The following is a 23696-nucleotide window of genomic DNA, read 5'->3' on the forward strand; positions in this document are numbered from 1 at the left end:
TACCAGTAACAGTAGCCCGCTGGCACAGTAAGTGCGCGGGGCAAATGGCTCCCGCGTAATTTCGGACAACACAGAAGGACATAACGGGCATAGATTAATTTCCTACTCACATATGCGTAATTTTATTCCTACTTTTCTCTCTTTCTCTTATCAAAGGTCGGGGGCAATAGACACTTGCGCAGAGAGGAATAAAAAAGCGGAGAGAGAGAGAGAGAGAGAGAGAGAGAGATTCCAAAGCTTCGCTCTGCTACGTTAATGGCGGTTAGGGTTTTCTGCTGATCCCCGGGAACCCTAATTACCTTCATTCCACCCTCCTCGGTTTTTCCCCAACCGAAAACCCTAATTCGGCGTTTTCTTCTGTTCTATTTTCGCTTCCTCAGCTCCGATTCAGTCGAATTCGAGGCGCGTACAGAGGAGCTACCATGGGCGCTCCGGAGAAGTCACAGACCAACGCCAATTCGATGCAGGTGAGTTTTGCTCTATCTGAATTAGGAAGCTTTAGCAATTTGACCTAGAATTTGCACTGGATTAGGTGCTTTTAGTTGTTATTGAGCTTTTGAGCTCGAGCTTGGTTCGTTTTAGTTACAATTGTGGATTTTCATTATGCTTTCTGCAAAACTATGTGCTCACCGGAGTAGTGGTTTGTTTCGAATTTGGGGGCAGAGCTGGGGAATGCTAGCAGTGAGTTCGATTCGGTTAGAGTTTCGGTGCAAACAGTTGCTTTGTTCCTAATGTGTCATGAAAACAGAGTGTATTTTTGAACCATATTATTTAGTCAGCTGGAGCTGTGAGGATACTGTAGCAAAGTGCTGGCTCGGGCACTTTGCATTGTATTTTAACTTCTGTAAGTGGTGTTCATTTAAAAGGTGACTGTAGGTTTCTAGATACTGTAACAGTAACGATCAAGGAGCTTGATAAGTACAAGTAGCTTTTTGAATCTTAGAAGGATTGAATTGAAGTTCGAGGTACTGTTAAGAGTTGAAGAGTGTGTTTTTAAAGGTTCACTCATGTGAGTAGAAATTGGTGAAATCTCGAGGGGCCTCAGTGTAGGTGATGAAGGAACATCTAGTTGAAGGTTAATAATGTGTTAATATGAGTGCAGAGTTTTTTGGGGGTGAGATTTCCATGGCATTCATTTGTGGCATTGACTTCGCACTATGTATGAAATCTTTTTTGTGCGCAGCTTGTTGGAGCAACATGTGAATTTTGTTGCCCACGCTTATGCCTAATTTAGATAGCTTATTGGACACTGAAAGGTGTGCTTGAGTTTCTTTTGTGGGAGTTCCCGAGCTCTATGCTTGACATCCTCAGATCCTCCTAAAGCTCCAGGCCAGATATCCTATTGACCCATGGAGGTGGCTTGCGGTTTAGTTTCGTAGCAGTTTTTTGTAATTGGTGATGTCTTTATCATGCTACTGCAAGATTTGGAAGAATTCTGCTTTTAGCTGTCATGTTGTTCATGTGGAGTTATTGGTCTTCTCTAGCAATTAAGTGACGAGTTGTTGACATATAGTGATTGTACAAATTTTCAATGGCACACTAAAGCTTCATTCATTGTGGTAGAAAACTCGCTTTTGGACAGTTATAGTATAATGTAAGGACAACCTCTTGTAGGAGGCTAATGTGAAAATCCTATTAAACTGTATTTGAACAAACTTGATATCCTGATAAGCCAACTAACTGCATTCATCATCTTTATTAGATGGAAAGTGATATGATTAATTTGAAGTTGTCTTATGGGAATTTTCTCCATCATTTCTTCTATATTTAATCTCTATTTTGTCCACTCCTTTGTATCTCTATATGAATTATGAGCTTTTAGAACTTCTTCTACTTTCTTCATCCCATAGTTTTGGAAATGGTCTCTTTTATGGTATTACAGTGATTTAATGATTCTGGAGTTGATAAAGTTTTGAGGCACCAACATGCTGGGGACATGTTAGTAAACCTAGGAATAATTATGACATGATAATGCACTCATGTACAGATTAAATATTTTTGTGGTCTTAAATTTAGTTCCATCTGTGATGCATAGTAATATAGGTGGTTTAATCACCTTAAACTTCTGTGGCAAGCAATGTCCTTCGGCATGCTCAAATTATTAATCATTACATCAGTATAAACAGTATATCTGACCTGATCCAAATCTATAATTGAAAAGGGTTTTCCCGGAAGAAGAAGGAACTCTGGATAGATTCTTTCAACTGCTCATTGTTGATGTCATCATTTTGGTAATTTTTATGAAGATAAAATTCGTTCACATTGCCAGTGTCATGTTTGTCCCCATGGCACCCAGCTTTCTAGTTCATGTGTTTGTTCATGTATTCGTGTCACTCCTTACTAACCCGCTTTATCTCAATTGTATAGTTATTATGAGGCCTCTGCATTTGACTTGCATATGAAATAGATATTTTATGCACATCATATTGGTAGAACATGTCACTCCATTTGCTGTCTTCTATCCCCTCTACAACTGTGTTTTTTTTTCTAGTAATAACCTTCATGAAGGTAGTGTCATAATGCCATAACTCCCAAGCTAATTAAATATTGATGTTTATTATTTTTTGTTTATTTTTTAAACTTAATGTGTCTCGTGCTTGTCTAATTTTTTATTTTATTTTTGCAATTCCCAGCGTGTTAAGGTCTACCGTCTGAATGAAGATGGAAAATGGGATGATCAGGGAACTGGGCATGTCACTATTGACTATATGGAGGTTTGTTAATCTGATTGATTTTGCTCTTTCTTAATCTATAAAGATGATGAATTTGTGAAATTGATTGATTGAAACTGCTTTACATTTTGATTAAAAATTCAAATTTTGTAACAGAGGTCTGAAGAACTGGGTTTGTATGTTATTGATGAAGACGATAATGAGACATTACTTGTCCATCGTATAAGCTCAGATGATATTTACAGAAAGCAAGAAGGTAAGTTATGTTATAATTTTTTCAAGGTGTCCTGAAGTTATGTTAGATGATGAATTCTTCAATTTGGAAATTTTTGTTGCAGATACAATTATCTCATGGAGGGACCCCGAGTATTCTACAGAATTAGCACTCAGCTTCCAGGAATCTACAGGCTGCTCTTACATATGGTAATGGCTGAAATATTTTTCCCTTGTTCTTTGTTATAATATAGGTCTTGCACCTTCTTAATCCACTAATTATTTGCTTTTCTATTCAGGGACAACATATGCAGTGTGCAAAGAAATCTGCATTTTAGTTCTCTCAACAGTAAGTATCTGCTGAATTGTTTTGTGCCTCTGATCTTCAACTGGATATGTTTTTTTTTTCCTAAAATATTTTGCTTGAACATTCTTTTTTTTTTGTTCATTTCCCCATTTATAGTGTACAGTTGGACATTATATATGATTCCTGTATAAAGTGTTTTCTTAGATTTGATTTCATATATTTCTTCTCTATTGAAGACTGTACTTTGCCCTCTTTGCTGTTTTTTGCGTATACAAAATCTAATGTCGGTTAAGTCTTCAAGAAGCGTCCTGCAGGCATTAACATTAGGTATCTTGCAGCTTTGTTAACTGGCTATGTAATAACTTCTCTTAGCACTATAGATTCCCATTGCTTGAGCAAAGTCGAATATAACTGGCTATGTAATAACTTCTCTTAGCACTATAGATTCCCATTGCTTGAGCAAAGTCGAATATTTTTCTGAGTTAAGTAAAGAAACCTATACTGATCTCCCACTTGACACTGTTTATATATCTGCTTTCATCATAGGCTTAGCCAACTAGATAACTCATCTGCTTGTCAATTCATTTTTGGCGCTAACTCACTCATAAATGATTCTTGCTTCTCCGCTTTCAGCATTGATTCACTGACTTATTCTGCTTTGGAGCACATTACCTACCCCCTTATGGAAGTCAGTTGTGTCTTAAGCCGTTTCTTTTCTGGCATTGACACTGGGTAGTGGACAACTTTTTTCGTTGGCTATAAAAACTTCTCCAAGCAACCAATCCCCCTTTTGGGTGTGAATTGTGTACTAGAAAGAGAACCTCTAATTTCATATTTGTAATGTGATGATGTGCGCTTAGATAAGTGAGTGCCAGTAATTGACTACAATAATGACTTTGTAAAAACTTCTTGGCCATTGCTGCATCTGGCAAGAGTTTTTTCGCAACTTCTAGAAAAGTTCCTCAAAGACAAATTCTAGAAGCAGAGCAGAAGGATGTCACAGTTTATTATCCATATAAATTAAGAACTAAAAGTTATGCAACAGATTCATTTCCATTTTTTTGGTTGGAATAGATTGATCACATTTTGGCTGCCCGTGGAAGGAATATAACCTATTGAAGTTTTCTGAAGCTTTAGTATATTTGTAATTTGATATTGTCAGATGTTAGCCAACTATTGGGTAATTAAAGTTCTGTTATGCAAAATGACTTTGAAAGAGATGCATCTATCTCAATTTTGTTTGAATCACTCTCACTATGCCTTGCGCGTAGGCTAATTTGCATTTTTTTTTTATTTGGCAAAGATTAACAACTGAATGTTTTCCTCACCTACTTTTGGGGTGGGTAATTTTAAGTTATATTTTTTTTCTAACATGGAGGAGTTGTGGATAATGGTTTGAGATATCTAAGATAGTATATAAATTGTTTTACTGTTATGCAGTTATACCCATAACACTTGAATTTTAATTGTTGGAATATTTAATCAATAAACGGAAAAGTTATTCTATGCAAAGATCTTGGCCATGGTTGATATTGAATTTTTTTTCTAATACTGATGTGTTTTGGCCAGGAAGGGACACTATTACATGTTATCTTGGCCATGGTTGATAAGGAAAGCATTTGATGCTACTGCATTCGTGGCTTTAGAATTGATTGATTGTGTCTATGAAGCAGTGCTTTGAAGTTATTTGAATAGACTTTTATGTATAAGATGTTATTGTTGATGGGAAGGGTAAATGCTGTAGCTTTTTAGGGGTGTTGTTTAATTTTATTCGACCTCTTTTCCTTTTCTTTACTACTTGCTGTGCCTTCATCTATTCTCTAACTATAATTGAATGTTGATATCTTTTCTAATAAAACCGTTGATGCCACAGAAGAATTGATTTGGGGATTATTCACTCACTTAATTGTTATTTGTAGACGAGACATTTCACAATCCGAACAGTGAGTTGAGGGAGCTGCCTGCAGTTGAGCTATCTACGCTTCCCTTAATCCTTAAGGTGCAAGTCAGTTATTCTTATTTTTAATCATTGTCTGCTATCTTTGTTGCTTTCATATTTTCACTTGATTTTCTATTGATCTTTATATGATGTTCATTCACTGTTTCTGTGTTTCATCATACATGGGAAGGATGATAATGCATATATCTTTGTCTTGCAGACTGTGGCTGAGAGTGGCATTGCTGATCAGATGCGACTGACAGAACTGATACTAAATGATGTAAGACCTTGTAGGTTTCTCATTATAATAAGAAGCAATTGTTAAAGCTGGTCTGCTGTTCTCATATGTGTGTCTTTGTAACTTTCCACTACAACTTGTTGGCTCTTGTTATAGCTGCTTTTATCATTTTTTTCTCTGATGATTTTCTTTTTGTTTGCATCAGCAAGATTTTTTCCGTAAGCTTATGGGTCTATTTCGAATCTGTGAAGACTTGGAAAATGTTGATGGTCTTCACATGCTATACAAAATAGTAAGGGGGATCAGTAAGTATCCTTTTTACACTATTATATCCACAAAGTATTGCACATAATAGGATCATTTCTTAAGTTACTTTTTTTTTAGTGATTGTGTGTTTTCTACCTGCAGTTCTGCTGAATAGTCCTCAAATCTTTGAGAAAATATTTGGCGATGATTTAATTATGGACATAATTGGTTCCCTTGAGTGTGAGTTTCGTTGTTGGTTTACGTTCTCTTGGTTCATTAGGTTTCTCTTCCATAGTGCCATATGAATAATAATGCTGAATTTCTTGAAATTCGGGTCGCAGATGATCCTGAAGTACCTCAAGTCCAACATTACCGGAACTTTCTAAAAGAGCATGTTGTTTTCAAAGAGGTAAGAGTTTGCTTCTGCCATGTGATTGGTATTTGGTAACAAGGGAGGGCGGTTGGAGGCATTTAAACATACATGACATTGGTGTCCTTTTCCCTTTATCTAATGCTGTTTGTTGACCCACTTCGTGTAGGCCATACCGATTAAAGATTCTTTGGTTCTGTCAAAGATACACCAGACTTACAAAGTTGGTTATTTAAAGGTTTGGCTGTTTTATTTGTACCCTCTCTCTCTCTCTCTCTCTCTCTCTCTGTTAGTTTTTTTTGGCTGCGGGGAATATTAATTCTGCAGTACTTCTTTTAGGATGTTGTCTTGGCTAGAGTGTTGGATGAGGGCACAGTTGCCAATCTGAATTCAATAATTCATGGAAATAATGCGATTGTAAGAGTTTAGTACTTATTCCTTAAACATATCAAGCTCTCTGTGATGTTATGCCTAATTTTTTTTGTTCTGTTATAGGTTGTTTCCCTGCTGAAGGATGACAGTACCTTTATTCAGGAATTGTTTGCTAGGTTAAGGTCACAATCCATATCTGCAGAATCAAAAAAGAATTTGGTAATCCTTTAATTATTCTAGTACCCTTTCAATCCTTTTGTTATATTTGTACTCTGTCATTTAGATCCATGAAACTTTCCATATGTTCAAAGAATAAAATCAAATAGTTTGTATTGTTTATCAACGGTTTGTGTAGTTACTGTTTTGACATCATTGTCCGTAATTTACCGAATCTAGTTGGCAGAATTTCGATGTGTAAACATCATTGTGGTCATGATAGTGACATCAGACTTTAGTAGCTTTGGAATATGTGGCTATAGCTCTTTGGTTATATTTCTATTGGTCCTGACCAAGTCTCACATATATCTTCTTTCTCTTTCACTATGTAGGTATATTTCTTGCATGAGTTTTGTAGCCTAAGCAAGAGCCTGCAGATGGTTCAGCAGCTTCGGCTATTTAGGTATGCAGTTCTGAAATCTTTTCAATATTTGTTGTCTATCATTATCTTTCATGACCCGTCTTTTTTTTTGGGCTGCTTATCTTTTCGATTTAGCAAACTATAAATATTTTCTCAAGGATTTTTTTTGCCTAACTTAAATCACAAATTTTTTTAGGGATCTTGTGAATGAAGGAATCTTTGACATTGTAAGTGATGCTTTGCAAAGTCAAGACAAGAGGCTTGTATTAACTGGGTTAGTCATGCTATAAAGTTTTGTTTTTTTTTTTGTAAGTCTGCCTCTTCTTGCTCTCCTTTCATTCATCCTTATATGTCTTCCTCACAACAAGTGATTATGATGGATGCAGGACAGATATTCTTAATCTTTTCATGAACCAGGATCCAAACCTTCTTCGTACCTATGTTGTTCGCCAGGAAGGGATTCCACTTTTAGGTCTATTGGTACGTATCTGTTGATCAATGTATCTTTATATGTAATGTTCTGCACCTGGCCTACAGAAATTTGCGTATCACTCCTTTACAGACGTAGAAATAATTTAAAGTTGGATGTTAAATACATAAGATATTGAAAGCATGTTTATGTTCCCCCTGTCAGTGTTAATATTCGATTTTCTGCTTGCAGGTTAAAGGAATGATTACAGATTTTGGAGAGAACACGCACTGCCAGTTTCTTGAAATTCTTCGTAGTCTTCTAGATTCGTACACATTGTCAGGAGCACAGGTAAATTCTTATTATACTTTGTATTTGAATGTTTAACTATATACACAAGTTGGGCAAGAAATATGTACTTGCTGTACTGCTTATTCTTCTGAAATGCATGAATTGTGGATGGTCAACGAGTGATCACCTTACTCTTTAAATGGCCTCATCTGCGGTCAACTTTCTTGGAATTCTTCTTTCTTCTCCTCATTTACCTTATTGTACGTAAAACATTCTTGAGTCCAATGCCAAACTGCTCTCGCGTGATTGAGTACATCCTACCAGTCATTTCACTTCTAGGTCCTAGCGGGTTGGAGGGCATGACACACGTATATTGTGCATGCATATATTTCTCTCTTTTGTGGACATCTCTTATAAGTCAATAAAATCCACTCCCTGTAATTTGTAACCGTGTCCTTTTCTATTTCAGTTGAAATTCTTACAGAAGATAAAAAGTTACTGAAGCCAAAATTAAGTTACTTAAAAAGTAGACTGTAAGATGGAGCATGAATTTCACCCTTTTTATCCCCATTGTTGAACTTGTTTGCATTGGCAGTTGTCTGGTTTTGCCTTTTAATGGGTCCATTGGAGACAATAGGTGATATTAGAAGTAAGAGGCTTTCTGACGGAGGTGGTTTGAGTCATTTTAGAGGCTTTCTGCCTTTGGTTTTGACTTTTGAAATATTTTTTGGGAATTAACTTTACCGGGGTAATGGATTGTGTCACTTCTCTATGGCGGAGTGCTTCAATTATTTGCTATCATTGATCAAATATTCTTCAATCAAATCTATGATAAATTAATGTATTGGAAAAGGGGTTAAAATCGATGACGCTCTTATCTGTTGTTAATTTTCCTGACCCCATTGATTCTAGGTCTGTTTTGGTTCTTTTACTTTGCTGACTTCACTGGCAAAATTGTAGAAGCTTCATATGTTTTCTTATGTAGGGTCATATTCTATTTAGAGTTACAATACATTTTAAGTTTTTACGCATGTGTAACATTTTGAATGTTGATTTGTAGTTAATTATGTCTGCTGAATTGTTGGAAAATCTTGTTAGTAAAACTTGTATGTAAAAAATAATTTCCTTTTGAGGCTTCCTAACCACATATACCTGGATCACTTGGTTATTGATTGTCTTTTCTTGTCGTCACACAGAGAGATACGATCATCGAGATTTTCTATGAGAAGCATCTGGGTCAGTTGATTGACGTTATAACAGCATCATGCCCTTCTGAAGGGAATGCACAGTTGTCTTCATGCTCTGGCGAAAGAGTTGAAACTCAGACTGTTGCGAAGCCTGAAGTACTGTCAAACATATGCGAATTGCTTTGCTTTTGTGTTCTACACCATCCATACAGAATAAAGTAATATTTTGGATTCCTGTGCGCAATTCAGAATTGATTTCCGCAGCTGACTTATAATGTGGAATGCTTGGCTTTTTTTCATCGCAGGTGCAACTTTCTATTGAATAATGTTATAGATAAAGTATTGCTGCTTACACAAAGACGGGAAAAATATCTAGTTGTTGCTGCAGTTCGGTTTGTTCGCACCATACTTTCCCGTCATGTGAGTTTAATTTTATTTTAGCATTGTTGTGCTCTCTCTCTCTCTCTCTCTCTCTCTCTCTCTCTCTGCGCCATATGTACTCATTGTCTTATGCTTAAGTTATCGCTAAACAATTGAGGCAATAATGTTCTGAACTGCAGGATGAACATTTGATAAATCATATTGTTAGGAACAACCTTCTCAAGCCAATTGTCGATGCATTTGTTGGTAATGGAAATCGATATAACTTGCTAAACTCAGCTGTTTTGGAACTTTTTGAGTACATCCGCAAGGTGCCATTTTATTTCAGAGCTTAGTATTATGGAACTTTATTGTTTCTTCCATTGTGTTGGTGTATATTAATGTATTATGTCTTTTTCTGCAGGAAAATTTGAAATCTTTGATTAAATACTTAGTTGACTCATTCTGGATTCAGTTGGTCAAATTTGAGTATTTGGCATCCGTTCACTGTCTCAAAGTTAAACATGAGCAGGTGCTATGCTGCTTCTGAATTTTCTCCTATATATTCTGTAACTTGTAAGATGTCGTATCTGACTGTTGCATTTGCAGTTTCTTGAAAGTTTTGGAACAAAAGGAACCAATGACGTGTCAGAGAATAGAAAACGAGGTGATGAGCGTGCGTTGGAGAAGGAAGAAGAAGACTATTTTAATGAGGATAGGTATGTTCTTTGTTGAACTTCTGTATGAGTGTTGAAAGAGGTTAGCAGCAGCTAAATTTCGCTAACATAGCTCAATATGGAATTTTACTAGTGATGAAGAGGACACAGCATCTGCATCCATGTCAAATGCCAAAAAAGTACAGACACAACAACCTCAATCTGTTTTATCTAATGGAGTTGCTGCAAGCCAACCACCATCCAGGTATTGCCTGCTCTAGTGTAGGGGATGGAAGAATTGCAATTTCTGAATATTTTTCTATACAGGCCACATGTTCTTACTGATTTTTGTGTCCAAGGTCTGTTGGGCTGGTAGACTATGATGATGATGAGGACGACGAAGACTATAAGCCACCGCCCAAGAAGCAGACTGATACTTCTGAAGAAGATGAAGGAACAATGGAGTCCCTTAGAATGAAGAGGAAATTGGCTTCTAAGGATAGGGAGCCTGAGCTAACCAAGAGGCAACGATTGGGTAGAAACTCAAAGCCAAAAGATAGTGTTTTTGCTGCTTTCTGTACAACTCTAAGCCCGTCAGGGCTACCAAATAAGAAAGCTGCAATCAGTATGCATTGTAGTCGAACGGCTGATGGGGTTAAGAACTCGGATGATGAGAAACATCAAGAGAACGATACTGCTGCTTGTAGGAGCTGCTCTGATAACCACAATTCAGATGAGAAGGATCGTAAGGAGAATGAGCCTGCTAGTTCTAGAGGCTCTGATTGCTTGCAAGGAACGTTGGAGAATAGACAGTTGGGCGCAGAGGACTGCCCGTTGATACCACCAAAATCCTCGCCTGAAATGGCCGTAAATGGTTCGTAAGTTCTATTTCAGAACTATTATAGCGGCTGGGATTATTAGTTTGTGCTGGTTCTTCAACTAGCGAATATGCTTGGTTCTCGGAAGTGGGTCCAGCCTAGCATACTGTGGAAGAGAAGAGTGAGCTGACAGAAGCGGATGAATGTGGTCTATAGCTTCCATCGCGTTGGTAGGAGCAAATACTGTATAGTGCCATCGCAGGGGCGGAAAGATGAAAAGGAAATCACACACAATGTGGGCCTATCAAGTCTTCACTTGGCCTTTTGGGGCTTGAAGTTTTTGCTTATGTAAAACATATCATCAGCATTGACTATATCCAATTTTCTGTTTGCTTTTCTTAACAAGTTGCTTTTGATTTTTGATCATTTTTGGTTTTGTGATAGACGGGGCAAAAGTTATGTGCTCGCCCCTTTCATGTTCTTTTTGTGGCGGTTTATGGTTCTGATTATTATAGAGAGAAGGGGTTTAGCGAGTGAGGTCAGGTGCTAATTTTCTGAAATGTAGGAGTGATATCTTGATTTTGTAGATCAGTGTAAATTAGAGTGATCGTACGTTAATTGTGTCCAAGCCCAAAACCGGGGCAGTAATTGTAATGTGTTCTGTTTATCTAGGAATTCAAATTTTGGAATTCTAGTTGTGTTCAGTAGCGTTTTGAAACTCATATTATGAAGGTGATAACTGATTCATTAAGATATTTCGTGTTACCTCCCCGAGGACATTGAAATAGATATCATGGATTTACAAACAGTCCCTCACAGAAGCTTGAAATCTGTTAAAATGTTTCGATTACAAAATAATAGTTAAAATTCTCATAATTAACAGTCGCTCTCGCTCCTTCCTGCTTGAACAAGTCACCAGCCTTTTTTGCATAGGTCTAAGATCTCCACGGATTAAACCCAACAAACCAAACGTAATCAAGGAAAATGGATTGCAAGAGTGTTTGAAGAACTTGGAAGCAAGCAAGGAGGCCGGACAGGTGGCGATGAAAGCAGTTCTCAGGAGTCGCCACGAAGGGCGCAGTTCGGTTATAGGAAACACGACACGTACGTAGGCAGGGGGTGGCATGCACGAATACGTGTCCGAGCTGACTTGCTCCAACCTCAAACTGACTCACTCTCCGGCCTCCTTTTAGCTACCTCTTCTTCTTGCACTATGCTTTCTCATCCATCTCTTATTACTTGTTCATTTTACACTGAAAAAGGAACAGATCGTAACAATCCAACATGTTGAATAGCGGGGGCAGCGTTAACACTCACATCGAGGCTTCATCAAAGCCGTCGTCGTTTGAGTTCCCTGGATTTGAGAAGGGTGGCTTGTTTGATCTCGGCCACCCTCTCCTCAACCGCATCGCCGAGAGCTTTGTCAAGGCCGCCGGGGTGCGCTTCATTTCTGTTCTATTTGTTATTTTTTAGAAGAAACAGTTCTCATAGCGTCCTTGTTTTCATGTCTCCGTCCAATATATATGTAGACAGTAGACACCATAATACATGCCATACTTTTAACCATGCTTGCTGTCCGGCCAGTACAGATCGGAGCTATTCAGGCTGTGTCACGTGAGGCTTACTTCACAGCCACTGAAGGTACTAGTTCCTCTTCTCCGTATTAACCAGCTATATTTATATATATGTCTATTCCTGCTTCCCTTTCCATTGTTATTCTGCGCGGTTTGCAGTTTTGCACCTCTTAACCTCATCATGCATGACGTGAAATGTTGAAGAGCCTGTGCTGAACTTGTGTTTTAGCTTCAGGACTTGATTCAAGTAATGGGACGCCGCCGGAAGTCTCAGGCCATAAAAGGAATCGCTTCCCAGACCTCAGAGGTACTTATATCACTCCTCAATTCCACTTCTTTCATCGTTAATTAGTTCGTGGCTTTGTCTTGTGCTGCCAGTCTTGTTTGCGAATTAGTGATTTCTTATCCAGAAATCAATTACTTGTTCATTATAATGGGGTGCCTCTCCAAGTGATTGTACGTTTATTTATCTTGTAGGTGGTAGCAACAGCAAATCTCTTGAAGCTATGGTGAGTTCGGAACCTAACAATAAAAAATCCAACTCATTATGAATCAAAATGACATACATTGAAACTTAAGGCATGGGATCCATTAAATCCAAGTGTGGTTCAGATTGTAAAACACAGTGTGGACTTTATTGATTGTTATCCTGATACTGCGTTGGTTGGTTAATTCTGCAAGACTGGTAATGTAGAATCAGCACTTAAAGTTTTGCTTTCTGTGTATATATATTTGTACCCTAATGTGGAACCCTCGGTTTCTGCAATAAGTGATTGTAGCTTCCTGGCTTGCATGTGGATGCGGTGATCTGGTTTATTTTTCTGATCTCTTGATTTAGATCATTGGATGGGTAGTCACTGATGAGGGCTCACGTACAATGTTTAATTTCAGGTGAAGTCCACAGGAAAGGAATCCCTTCAATGGGGTAAGTGAAATTTAGTTTGACATGAATTGCTTTAGAGCATGAGCATGAGATCTACAAGGTTTACATAGTTAACAAACTACTTATTGCATGCATATTTTTCTGCGATGGGATGCTTATGATTTATGAATCAAGCTGATACCTTATTTACATTGCAGGACTAGCTGCGGGGGTGTATTCGGGCCTTACTTATGGACTGAAGGAGGCTCGTGGAGCCCATGACTGGGTAATTCTTCACTTTCCTTGTCCTTTGTAGGTTGTGAAGTAACTAGTGTGTGAGATGCCTGCCTATGGTATTCAGAACTGTACGCCATTTCTTTGTTCCGTGCAGAAAAACAGTGCCGTTGCTGGAGCAATTACTGGTGTGGCTCTCGCACTTACATCCGACTGTTCCTCCCATGAGCAGATTGTGCAATGTGCTATTACTGGAGCTGCCATTTCCAGTGCTGCAAATCTTCTTTCGGGAATATTTTAGGGTGCTAAGGTTGCTGATGTACGTTTGGGTCATATTTGTTCTAATAAGAGTTGGATGTCTTCTTTATAGTTAAGCTCTAGAGATGTAAATGTTTCCATCTCTTGTTCCAGGAAGTAGACTACTAGTTAGGAATGTTGCTTTAATTTTGGAATATTGGCCGTGTGTGATCACAGGCTTTTTTCTTTGTGGCTCATTTACCCCTTCGAGTTTGTAGTATCACAGTTTGACATTAGAGAAAAGGTTTGTTTAAAGGCATGTTGATTGTTGATGGTGATTTAAGTTCATTCACTCCTTTGGTATCTAGGAGTGTATCAGCCGGTTTACACCTTACCTTATACTGAAGTTCTTTGGATGATTGGATCACACAAATAATACGTTATTGAGATGATTGCGTCGGAGCGTTCAAGTACTCAAGGTTCTAACTGGCCAAAATATGCCAACGAACTTTCCCTAGAGGCTTAGTAGTCAGTGAGAGAACGTTTTTCAAAATATTCTTCGTTCACTTTTGCAGAACTCTTTTATGTTTAGTGCAATGACTTCGTTGAAATGGAAACTGGTTGCATTTGCACCTTTGATGTGTCATTCTATCATGGCTACCAAGGTGGAATCCATGAAAACAAGAGACTGGCTTCCTTCAGAATAGTCCTGTCAGAGGGGCTTATATAACTCGGTAACTTGGGCCGGTTATCATGGTGGTACCATGAAAACATTACCATGTAGAGAATTATCTTATGTTTTGGTCTTAAATATTCTTCTTGGGAACTTGGACTGAGTTCTTCTAGCTCATATGTAAACACTACCATGTAGAGAATGATCATATATTTTGGTCCTTAAAGATTCTTCTTGGGAAAACTTGGACTCAGTTCTTCTAGCACATGTTTCGCGGCTTCTGCTCATGCTGGGGAAAGCAAGAGGCCAGTCATACGTTCTTGTTCGTATAAGATCTCTTATTCGTGTAGGATATCACTTCCGATCTATATTGTTTGACATTGAGACTGATTGTTTAAGTGAGGACAGTGAAGGTTAGACACAGTCCACATTCCATAAGACGATCTCTCGGAGCTCAGTAATTTGGTGCTTGACATCAAAATCATGTTGGCACCAACTCCAAACATTAAACTTCTATTTGCGCCAAGAGCATGTAATTCTATCGCGCATAGATAAGCAGCTTTTGGTTTTGAAATCCTTTACTGATGTAGTCTGGGACGTTTTTCCGCCCATACATACCTGAACAAGACCCGATCTTCCTAGTCATTAATAAGCTTCAGTTTTTCCACCCTAAAAGAAACATCACCACCACAATATAATTTATTATAACACAACATGCATAATTTTCAAACTTTAGCACTAACAAGGAAATCTACCAAGAAAAGCTCAAATTCATAGAAGTAACCAAGGGATGTATTACAGTACAAATTCAAATAAAACAACAGTCGAAAAGAAAAAGATGCCAAGGATACATCCAGAAGGATGTATTGGCCAGAATTGATAACAGACATAATCATTTATCTTGGAAACCCCACAATCGAACCTAGTTCCATGGAATAGCTTGTTAACATTCATCAATTGATTGGTGAGACACGCTACACTTGAACCATCCACCAACATTCTCCTTCTGCCCAGATACTCTAGTAGTTTAACGCTTTCTGCTGTGCCTTTTGCTCTTCTTCCGGCTTCTCCTAACATCAGAATCAGATTCAGAAGCTGACTCCGAATCAGAAGATTCAGACGATGAGGAGTATCTTTTACGCCTTGTCTTTTGCTTCTTCTTCTTCTTCCTGCGACGCCTTCTCTCCTCCTCAGAATCAGACGATGAACTGTAACCTGAACTACTCCCTTCAGAAGAATAATCAGAACCTGTAACTGATGATTCCCCGCTGTCAGTCTCAAAAACTGAAGCTTCACTATCACTGTCAGAATCAGAGCCTCCTCTATGTTTCCTCTTGCTTTTCTTCGATGTCTTTTCACTCTTCTCTTCCTTTTTAATATCTGAATCTGCAACATCAAGATCGTAGGATAGTGACACCTTCATCTTCAGTTTAGGATTTTTCAGTTGCTGAGTCCTAGAGGGCCTTGAGATGTAAACACGTTCGTTCTTACATTCATATGTCCAATGCCCGGTTTGGAAACACTTCTGGCATTGTGAAGCTGCAGTACCAACAGTAGATACATTAGCCTTCAGGTCTTTCCTTTCACCCAGTCTCACTGCCTTTTCAGTACTCATCAGATACATCTGTCTCTTGGCTTCCCTTTTCTCCTGCCATCTGCTGGGTCCTTCTTCCTTCTGCCCATAAGCATTAACATTACGAGCAGCAGCAGCAGCAGCCCTTTCAGCCTGAGCTCGACTAAGACCTTTCGCAGCACTCAAGGCCTGTGCCTTGATCCTTTCACCCGCAGCCTGAGCCTTCTCTTCTTTCTTACTCGACATGTCCAAATCAGAATAACCAGAATTGCCCTCCCCTCAAAGACCAAACCCAAGTTCCGTGAAAACTATCCTGACCACAGTCCTTAACACCCTGCATTTAAACAGCAATGAGATCATCCACATTCATCAAGTATACCAGTGTGGGCGACAAACATCAATATAACAAACAATTACAATCTTTCTGAAAGTGAATATCAAGTACAATTTCAAACTCCTAACTCAACCCACATGATTGACATGAAGCTCAAACTCAAGTTGTAAACTCTAACATAGAACTGAAACTTACTATATTGTCATGCTACAGCATACGTTCAGGGTATTAGATTTAAGCTGCAAATCGATCTAAACTAAACTAACAACAATTTTAGCACATCAAAAAAATCGCTTCATATTGTTCCCTGTGCAGCATTAATTTCAATTAATACTAAAATTCAGCTAAGAAAATATGCAAATCAAAAGACCCAAAATTTCAATTGGCAAATAATAGAGAACCCTAAAAGCATTGGAGTTGAAATCATATTAAGGGGCGATCTACTAAGAAATTGTGGCGCGGAGAGAGGAATTAGGGCAATTAGAGAAAACGAATGACGGAGAAAGAAGATACCTTGGTTGGGTTTGTTCGCCGGAGCTTGAAGAAGAAGAAGGGCCGTGGATTTGGGGTTTATGGTGCGCGAGCTTGAACAAATAAGGGCTCAAAGATTCGGGATATTGTGGGAAAAGCCAACCCTTATTTATCAATATTCAAGTATCTAGTCGGTTCTTCTTTTAAAACAAAGGCAAATTATAAAAACGTAACATCTCACGTTAGAAAAACCCATGAATTAATCATAAAAAAATTATTATATTTAAATATAAATTATAAAAAAATCAATAAAATTAAAAACAATTATTTTAAAAAAAATTTCTGAACTGTTTTTCTATTTTTTTTTTTCTTTCTAATTTTAGCTATAACTTTTTCGTCCGGCGATAGATTTTGACGAAATTGGTACCGTTAGAAATATCTCGCTCCCCTCTTTCATTTGATATACTATCCACTCCGAATCGACCAACCGTACAAGGCGAAACAACCATCGCAAAGGGTTACCGCCATCGATGGCGGTGCTCCAAGCAATTCCGGCGAAACCGAAGCTCAAGGTTCCCTAATTCTAGCTATTCTCTTCATTCTGAGCATACTTATACCAATCTCATTTGAATTTTAACAAAATTTCGCATATTTCCACATTTCTTCTCGGCATGTCACACCTCATGTCACAACCACTGTCACACTACCTCTTACACTAATTGTCACACTTACTGTCACAACCGCTATCACACTTGTTGTCACAAAACATGTCACACTATCTATTTACACACACTGTCACAACCTCTGTCACACTACATGTTACAACCACTATCACACTACCGATTACACTAACCTTCACACCCACTATCACATTCGCTGTCACACTATCTATCACACCCGTTGTCACACTACCTATCACATCTACTGTCACACTCACTGTCATACTACCTATCACACCCGCTGTCACACTATCTGTCACACTCAATGTCACACTGCCTATCACACTAACTGTCGTTGTCACACTACTTATCACACTATCTGTCACACTATCTGTCACACTACCTGTCACACTACCTGTCACACTCACTGTCACACCCGCTGTCACACCTGATGTCACACCTCCTATCACACCCGATGTCACACTACCTGTCACACTTGCTGTCACACTACTTATCACACCTGATGTCACACCTCCTATCACACCCGCTGTCACACCTCCTATCACACCCGTTGTCACACTACCTGTCATACCTGCTGTCACACTACTATTTATTAAAAACACAGGACTCTGCTAAGTGCTAACCTATCACACCCACTGTCACACCGGCTATCACACATGTTGTCACACGTGTTTTCATACTACCTATCACACCTGCTGTCACACTACCTATTATACCCGCTGACACATTGGCTGTCACACACACTATCACACCCGTTGTCACACTGTTTTATGTGACTATGTTGTGATAATAATAATAATAATAAGAAGAAGAAGAAGAAGAAGAAGAAATAATGACTAGTAAATAACGAACCTTTGTCTATTATGTGATCTTGAATTTCTCAAATCAACTCATATGATCCAAATATCAACAATAATGTGATGTCATAACTCCATCCACACTACCTATTACATTATCACTACATATCACACTTGATATCACATTAGCTATCACATTGTCTATTACATTATCTATCACACTATCGATCACAATAGAAAATTTGTGTGACATGTAGTGTGATAGGTAATGTGATAGCTAGTGTGACATCAATTTTCTAAAAAACAAACTGTCAAATATCTGATGTGGGCATCCAGAACTATTATGGGCACCTTGAATATCTCTCTGGGCACCCAATGCACTATCTTAATCTCATAGAATCGGAAACGGCAGAGATGGAGTTTGGAAAGTGGAGGAGGCGGAGTCGTCGAGAGCACAAAGAATCGGAAAATCTCAATGGCACGACTTGTAATTTTTAAGAAAAAAAAATGCAACAATTTCAGAAAATATGATTATTTGACTTTTTTATAATTTTGAAATCTAACCTGATTGTTTTCTCATTTCATGTGTCAAAATAGATTTTTTTTATGAGAAGCCCTTGAAACAAAACAAAAAAAATTAATCGGCCTCTAGTGAATGGTAAATAATACTGGGGGATTAGTAAAAACTTTGATGCCAAATCACTTGATTTATTAAAAATAAAGACCTGAATAGCCATTACATAGTCGTTAGTTGTTGTTGTGCAGCAAACAAGAGATCTTAAGTTACCAGAATTAGTAAAATATGATAAGAGGGAGCTAAATATTTTTGTTTTCACAATCATATACACATGTTTAGTATTATGAAATTTGAGAACATCCAATTATTATTTTATAAGTGATAATTTATCTAATTCGATGTACACATGTACGGAATCGTTTAATACTTTAGTAACAAAAAAATCAAAAGGCTAAGTGCTAAGCGTCATTGAACCATGTTTAGAGCACAAAGTACACATTTCTATCACCTAATTTACGTCTGCTCTAATAACTCACATCTCAAATTTGGTTTGGGTTCCTCGAGTAAATTGTTGCATGAAGTCCTAGATAATGGATTTTATATTATGCAAAAGTAGACAATAGAATTTATATTTAATTTCTTCTAATATCTGAACCAAATAATAAATTTCTTCTAACATCTATTACTATGTTATATGTGATTTCATGCTGAAGAAAAATGATAAACCCTATAAAACAATTTGGGTGTACTTATAGATTAGTACAAACACACAAAATTAGCAACAACCAAATATGGTTTCAAACTTCAATAAGCATAGCAAATTAGCATTACACATATAATATATATGTGTCTATTCGTGGTTACCCCCTGAAATTACAACAAATATCAAATAAGGGCCTAGGAGCCCTTCAGTACTTATTCTTGCGAGCCCTTGAAACTATTGAGTGCGCGCAGTGAAGCAAGAGCAGAGAGCTTAATACCAAAGCAGAAACAGAGCCGCTTCTCAAAACCCACCGAGGCTTTCCCAAGATGAGTACCATGAAGTTCTGCCGCGAATGGTCCGTAACACCTCTCTCTCTCTCTCTCCACCCTTGTGTTTTTTGTTGTTGTCGGGAATCCGCTTCTGATTTTATAAATGGGTTTTGCAGCAACAACATTCTGTACCCAAAGGAGGACAAGGAGCAGAAGATTCTACTCTATGCGTGCCGCAATTGCGATCACCAGGTATCTCATTCACTTTCTTTATTTCCTCTTTATTTTGTCTCTCACTACTTTTTGTTATTTTGATGACAATTGCAAAATCCCTAATGCCTCTGTGAAATGTAGATTGCCCAATTTCCCATTATTGAAATAAGTACTGGATATGGACCAAAGGTTCTAACTTTGACTCTATGAAGGGTGAAGTTATTTTATTTTTTAAAATCTGTGCACTGCTGAATGGTGATTGAGTTTACTATTCATTAATTCACACGATAGATAGCTGCTATGGGGAAGAAGGGTTAAGACTTACTTTCGAGAAGCTAGTTTTAGGATGAAGTAATTGCTTGATATAACCTTGGGCTCTGGCTTTTACTGAAGTATTTTTCAAGAAAAGGGTTTTCTTCATGTTTTTGGTGAGGTGCTTTGGGAATTTCTTCATCTGTACTATCTGTGGCTGACCAGGTTTTCTTAGAGGGTCACTTCAGTTTGCTGCTAATCATTTTCTTTTGTTTACGGGGTTGTGCTGACAATGTGTGAATATTTGTAGACTTAGTTTATAAGTTCACCAGTCACTTGACTTAAACACCTGAGGCAGATGCTTTATGGAGTTACCTTCTAAATTCTACTTTCAGCCTATTGTTGATATTTGCTCTAGCCATTTTATATGCTGAAGGATTTTATCTTTTCTGATTATAGATCTTTTCCTCGAGCACTTTGTTCATTTTCTTACTAGAGTTTACGTGTTGTTTTGCAGGAGCCTGCTGAGAACAACTGTGTTTACAGAAATGAGATACACCACTCTGTTGGGGAACGCACTCAAGTCTTGCAAGATGTAGCTGCAGATCCAACTCTACCTCGCACGAAAGCTGTGCGCTGTGCTCTGTGCAAGCATGGAGAAGCTGTCTTCTTTCAGGTTAAAAGCTGATTCTTTAGATGAGGATGTACATTTTATGTCTACTTGTGCCTTTTCAATTTACTTTGTTGTTAGTTAAATACATAGAACGGAGGTTACAGTATCCTATATTAAGACACATTGAGCCTTTCAGTTGAAATTTCACCTGGTGATGCTTCAAAATTTTACCATTTAACTGGTGGAATTCTATGCGACTTAGAATATGATATAGAAATACTGCTTATTCCACTTGTAGACTGGTTTAGCTACTTTTGTAATGCATCTGGAAAGACATTCTCTAGATTAGCCTATTAACAGTGTATCTCTAAGTAATCCACCTGATAAGACATTGAATTGATATAACCTTTAACTGATCTATGTTTTAGTAATGCATGATGGAGAAAATTATCTTTGGCAAAGTTGTGGTTCTCTCTTGATACATCGTATCACGTTGCCAGATGATTTCAAGTTCAATTGAATGTCAGAGATCAGTGGTCACTTGGCAATTGGCATTAGGACATCTTTGACTCGTTGAGTAGTAACATAACATAGGAAACTCATGATATTTTTTTTTATCTTTCTTCTTCTTTCGGGGTTTGTATAACTCCAGCCTTTCATGTCCATAAATATGGTATAAACATCTTCACTTGATAGTGAACAGTCAGATTGTACATCGCATATAGGGTAGGATTTTACTCCACATGTTTCCCATCCTTGAGTTGTCATATTTAAAGTTCCTTCCTATCTTAAACAATCTCTTCTTGTTAGAAGTGTTTCTAATGTGCAAGTTCTTATATATGCGCAGGCAACTGCTAGAGGAGAGGAGGGGATGACGTTGTTCTTTGTTTGCTGCAATCCCAGCTGTGGCCACCGGTGGAGGGACTAATATGCTGGAGTTTCATCTAGTCCAATGCACTTGTGCTGGGAGTTATGGTATATGTAATTGGGTTGAGGTCCAAGTTGTGTAGGAAAAATTCTAAGCTGTACTGTTCAAGCCCTGAGATGCTGTCGTTTCAGACACTAGTTTTGGGATCCCTTAGTTCTAGGTTTGCATGTGTTTAGACCATCTGTTGACATTAACAGGTACTGGATTTTGCCAGAATAGTAGTATCTCGATGTCCCTACTATTTGGTTTGTCAATGTAACAGTCTGGTTATAACATTTTAGGCTTTTTAACCTGTATAGCTTTTTAACAGTCCTTGCTTGCTCGCCCTTGTCATTCTTAGCTATGGCTTGTTAGGATCAATTTCACTCCCACGCAGGTCGTTGTTCATTTCTCATCTTCCCAACAAATAATTTGGAAGAGCTAATCATGAGATGAGTACACTCGGGAAAGGTAGTAAAGAGGATGAATCTAACAGCTCGATCTGACATGAATGATCGGGAATAAATGGCTAAAATTCAGAAGAATTCTCCAAGTGGATGAATGTGAATATATACTTTAATCTCATGTTAAAAGGAGGGTGCTAGAGTGAAACTGACGAGGGAGATCGAGACATCGAGTATATGAAGTTTTCCTCTGTTACTGTTCTCAAAAGATCAAATATCGAATCAATACAAACCCTAACTGGTGGAAAATTCAGATACTCGATCTTAATCAAATTGCTGAATCTGCAGATACTTCTACCTACAAGGGTTTGATCGATGTTTTGAATGGTAATTTAGCTTGCAAGTTTATTTACTCTTTCATTTTTATGAATTTTGATCGATTTACAGATCTATAATGTACACACGTACATCTTGTTGCAGAGACTACTATAACTTTGCTTCGGCATCTCGAATATTTCAACTGGGGTTCCATATCTGTAAGTACAATATCGCTCTATTCCATTCACTACGATCGCTCAGACTGCCTTCTTTGCTAGCTAGGGCGAGAATGCTGTGTGTATATGCTGGTGAGATAGGGATGAAAGATAATAACCAGCTAATGTGGATTCATGGAAATATGCTTAATTCATAATTATTTAAGTAAATATATTTGGATAATATATATAGCTATCGATTATACTAACTTTAAGCTCATCACTTGTACATTTTTTATTGTAGCCTTGTAGGTGGTTTCAAAATTCGGCAGACGAGAAGCAAATATTTATCATATAGATCAACTCTCTTTTGCAGAGAGGTTCAAAAACAAAGAGACACTCGTTAATGTGAACAACATGAAATCACAGAAACTAACAAGCCAAAAATCAGTCGCTGATGGTACAATGATGATATTATGGTAAGGCCGGTTAATTGCCAATCTTCCACTTAGATTGGTGGGTTGAGTTAACTATTCCAGCAAGAATTGTCTTTAATTTGATCTTTGAATAGAGGATTTGCGTGCCTAATACTGTTTTCGTTGCATTTCAAATATCAGGTCACATTATTTGTGGGTGGTAAATGGAAGCTTGAGTTGCCAGCCATCTATAACAAACATGACTTGTCCAATGTGTTAGACGCAACCACGTACTCAGATCCCTTATTACCTCCAACAACTTAACGGTAAGAACCGATTAGTAGTGTCAATCTTCTTCTTACTTAAGTACTAGCCTCATATTCTTGCGGTTCATATATTGCTGGTGAAGTTACCCTAAAAATCGTTTTAGTGTTCTGAGAGAATTACTATTCTACCATTTTATGTGTTTTAGCCTTATTAGGTTGTCAGTTAGAGATAGATTCGCATCTCTGTAATAGATTAGGACTCTGAATCCTACGTGATTACGGTTATGTAATGCTTATATATAGGCCTCATTATCAATTAATAAAGGGTTAAGTTATGTTTCATTACGTTGTTATTATTTTCGTTTCGTTCATCCTCCAACACGTTATCATGCACTTTGTTCTAAAATCTCTGAGCGACGAGGCCACCACAAGAAAAATTAACCCTCGCCTTTACTTTTTTTTCCCCGGCAGCCTCCTTTCCTTGACATCGTCGGAAAATTATGTCAGCAGCCCGACAAATTGATTGTCGCCAAAAGTAGAGAAATTTGTCTTTTTCTCAGGGCACCCAGAAAA

General features: G+C 37.9%; 4 protein-coding genes across 5 annotated transcripts; 3 read left to right on the forward strand and 1 right to left on the reverse strand.

The window, feature by feature from the left end:
• The first annotated feature begins 167 nt into the window (after positions 1–167).
• Positions 168–11367, forward strand: LOC126790109 (uncharacterized). 2 transcript variants are annotated; one of them, XM_050516248.1, is made up of 24 exons: positions 171–467; positions 2634–2714; positions 2829–2928; positions 3011–3095; positions 3185–3234; positions 5112–5191; positions 5352–5411; positions 5575–5674; positions 5778–5855; positions 5957–6024; positions 6155–6223; positions 6325–6402; positions 6481–6576; positions 6906–6976; positions 7131–7208; positions 7321–7414; positions 7596–7694; positions 8831–9039; positions 9127–9241; positions 9382–9513; positions 9606–9713; positions 9791–9900; positions 9992–10102; positions 10197–11367. In XM_050516248.1, exons 1-24 carry the CDS (start codon positions 423–425, stop codon positions 10717–10719), a joined length of 2640 nt encoding a protein of 879 aa, XP_050372205.1. In that variant the 5' UTR covers positions 171–422; the 3' UTR covers positions 10720–11367. The 2 variants fall into 2 exon arrangements, 1 of the variants encoding a protein (XP_050372205.1); XR_007671665.1 differs by lacking the exons at positions 8831–9039; positions 9127–9241; positions 9382–9513; ... (2 more) ...; positions 9992–10102; positions 10197–11367 and having other exon boundaries at positions 168–467; positions 7326–7414; positions 7596–7655.
• A 516-nt stretch (positions 11368–11883) lies between these two features.
• Positions 11884–13767, forward strand: LOC126790110 (outer envelope pore protein 16-2, chloroplastic). Its single transcript, XM_050516249.1, has 7 exons — positions 11884–12092; positions 12245–12296; positions 12459–12536; positions 12707–12738; positions 13121–13154; positions 13310–13377; positions 13483–13767. The coding sequence occupies exons 1-7, from the start codon at positions 11940–11942 to the stop codon at positions 13624–13626; spliced, it is 561 nt and encodes a 186-aa protein (XP_050372206.1). The 5' UTR covers positions 11884–11939; the 3' UTR covers positions 13627–13767.
• Positions 13768–14987: 1220 nt separating this feature from the next.
• On the reverse strand, positions 14988–16757 carry LOC126791068 (uncharacterized). The gene is made up of 2 exons (XM_050517468.1): positions 16656–16757; positions 14988–16142 (listed from the first exon to the last, which is right to left on the reverse strand). The coding sequence occupies exon 2, from the start codon at positions 16052–16054 to the stop codon at positions 15263–15265; it is 792 nt and encodes a 263-aa protein (XP_050373425.1). The 5' UTR covers positions 16055–16142; positions 16656–16757; the 3' UTR covers positions 14988–15262.
• Positions 16758–19555: 2798 nt separating this feature from the next.
• On the forward strand, positions 19556–21889 carry LOC126791420 (DNA-directed RNA polymerases II, IV and V subunit 9B). The gene is made up of 4 exons (XM_050517873.1): positions 19556–19665; positions 19756–19831; positions 20562–20720; positions 21505–21889. The coding sequence occupies exons 1-4, from the start codon at positions 19637–19639 to the stop codon at positions 21583–21585; spliced, it is 345 nt and encodes a 114-aa protein (XP_050373830.1). The 5' UTR covers positions 19556–19636; the 3' UTR covers positions 21586–21889.
• The last annotated feature ends 1807 nt before the right edge of the window (positions 21890–23696 follow it).

Source organism: Argentina anserina, chromosome 4 (genome assembly GCF_933775445.1).
Source record: "Argentina anserina chromosome 4, drPotAnse1.1, whole genome shotgun sequence".
In the NCBI taxonomy this organism is placed as follows: Eukaryota; Viridiplantae; Streptophyta; class Magnoliopsida; order Rosales; family Rosaceae; genus Argentina; species Argentina anserina.

Excerpts from the sequence above, each read along its gene's own strand:
- LOC126791068 (XM_050517468.1), bottom strand. The coding sequence starts at position 16,054 with ATGTCGAGTAAGAAAGAAGAGAAGGCTCAGGCTGCGGGTGAAAGGATC.
- LOC126791420 (XM_050517873.1), top strand. The coding sequence starts at position 19,637 with ATGAGTACCATGAAGTTCTGCCGCGAATG. Across the intron at positions 19,666-19,755 it reads ATGAAGTTCTGCCGCGAATG|CAACAACATTCTGTACCCAA; the intron begins GTCCGTAACACC and ends TGGGTTTTGCAG. Across the intron at positions 20,721-21,504 it reads GAGAAGCTGTCTTCTTTCAG|GCAACTGCTAGAGGAGAGGA; the intron begins GTTAAAAGCTGA and ends ATATATGCGCAG.
- LOC126790109 (XM_050516248.1), top strand. The coding sequence starts at position 423 with ATGGGCGCTCCGGAGAAGTCACAGACCAACGCCAATTCGATGCAG. Across the intron at positions 3,235-5,111 it reads GCATTTTAGTTCTCTCAACA|ACGAGACATTTCACAATCCG; the intron begins GTAAGTATCTGC and ends TGTTATTTGTAG. Across the intron at positions 5,675-5,777 it reads CAAAATAGTAAGGGGGATCA|TTCTGCTGAATAGTCCTCAA; the intron begins GTAAGTATCCTT and ends TTCTACCTGCAG.
- LOC126790110 (XM_050516249.1), top strand. The coding sequence starts at position 11,940 with ATGTTGAATAGCGGGGGCAGCGTTAACACTCACATCGAGGCTTCATCA. Across the intron at positions 12,297-12,458 it reads TTACTTCACAGCCACTGAAG|CTTCAGGACTTGATTCAAGT; the intron begins GTACTAGTTCCT and ends CTTGTGTTTTAG. Across the intron at positions 13,155-13,309 it reads AAAGGAATCCCTTCAATGGG|GACTAGCTGCGGGGGTGTAT; the intron begins GTAAGTGAAATT and ends TTTACATTGCAG.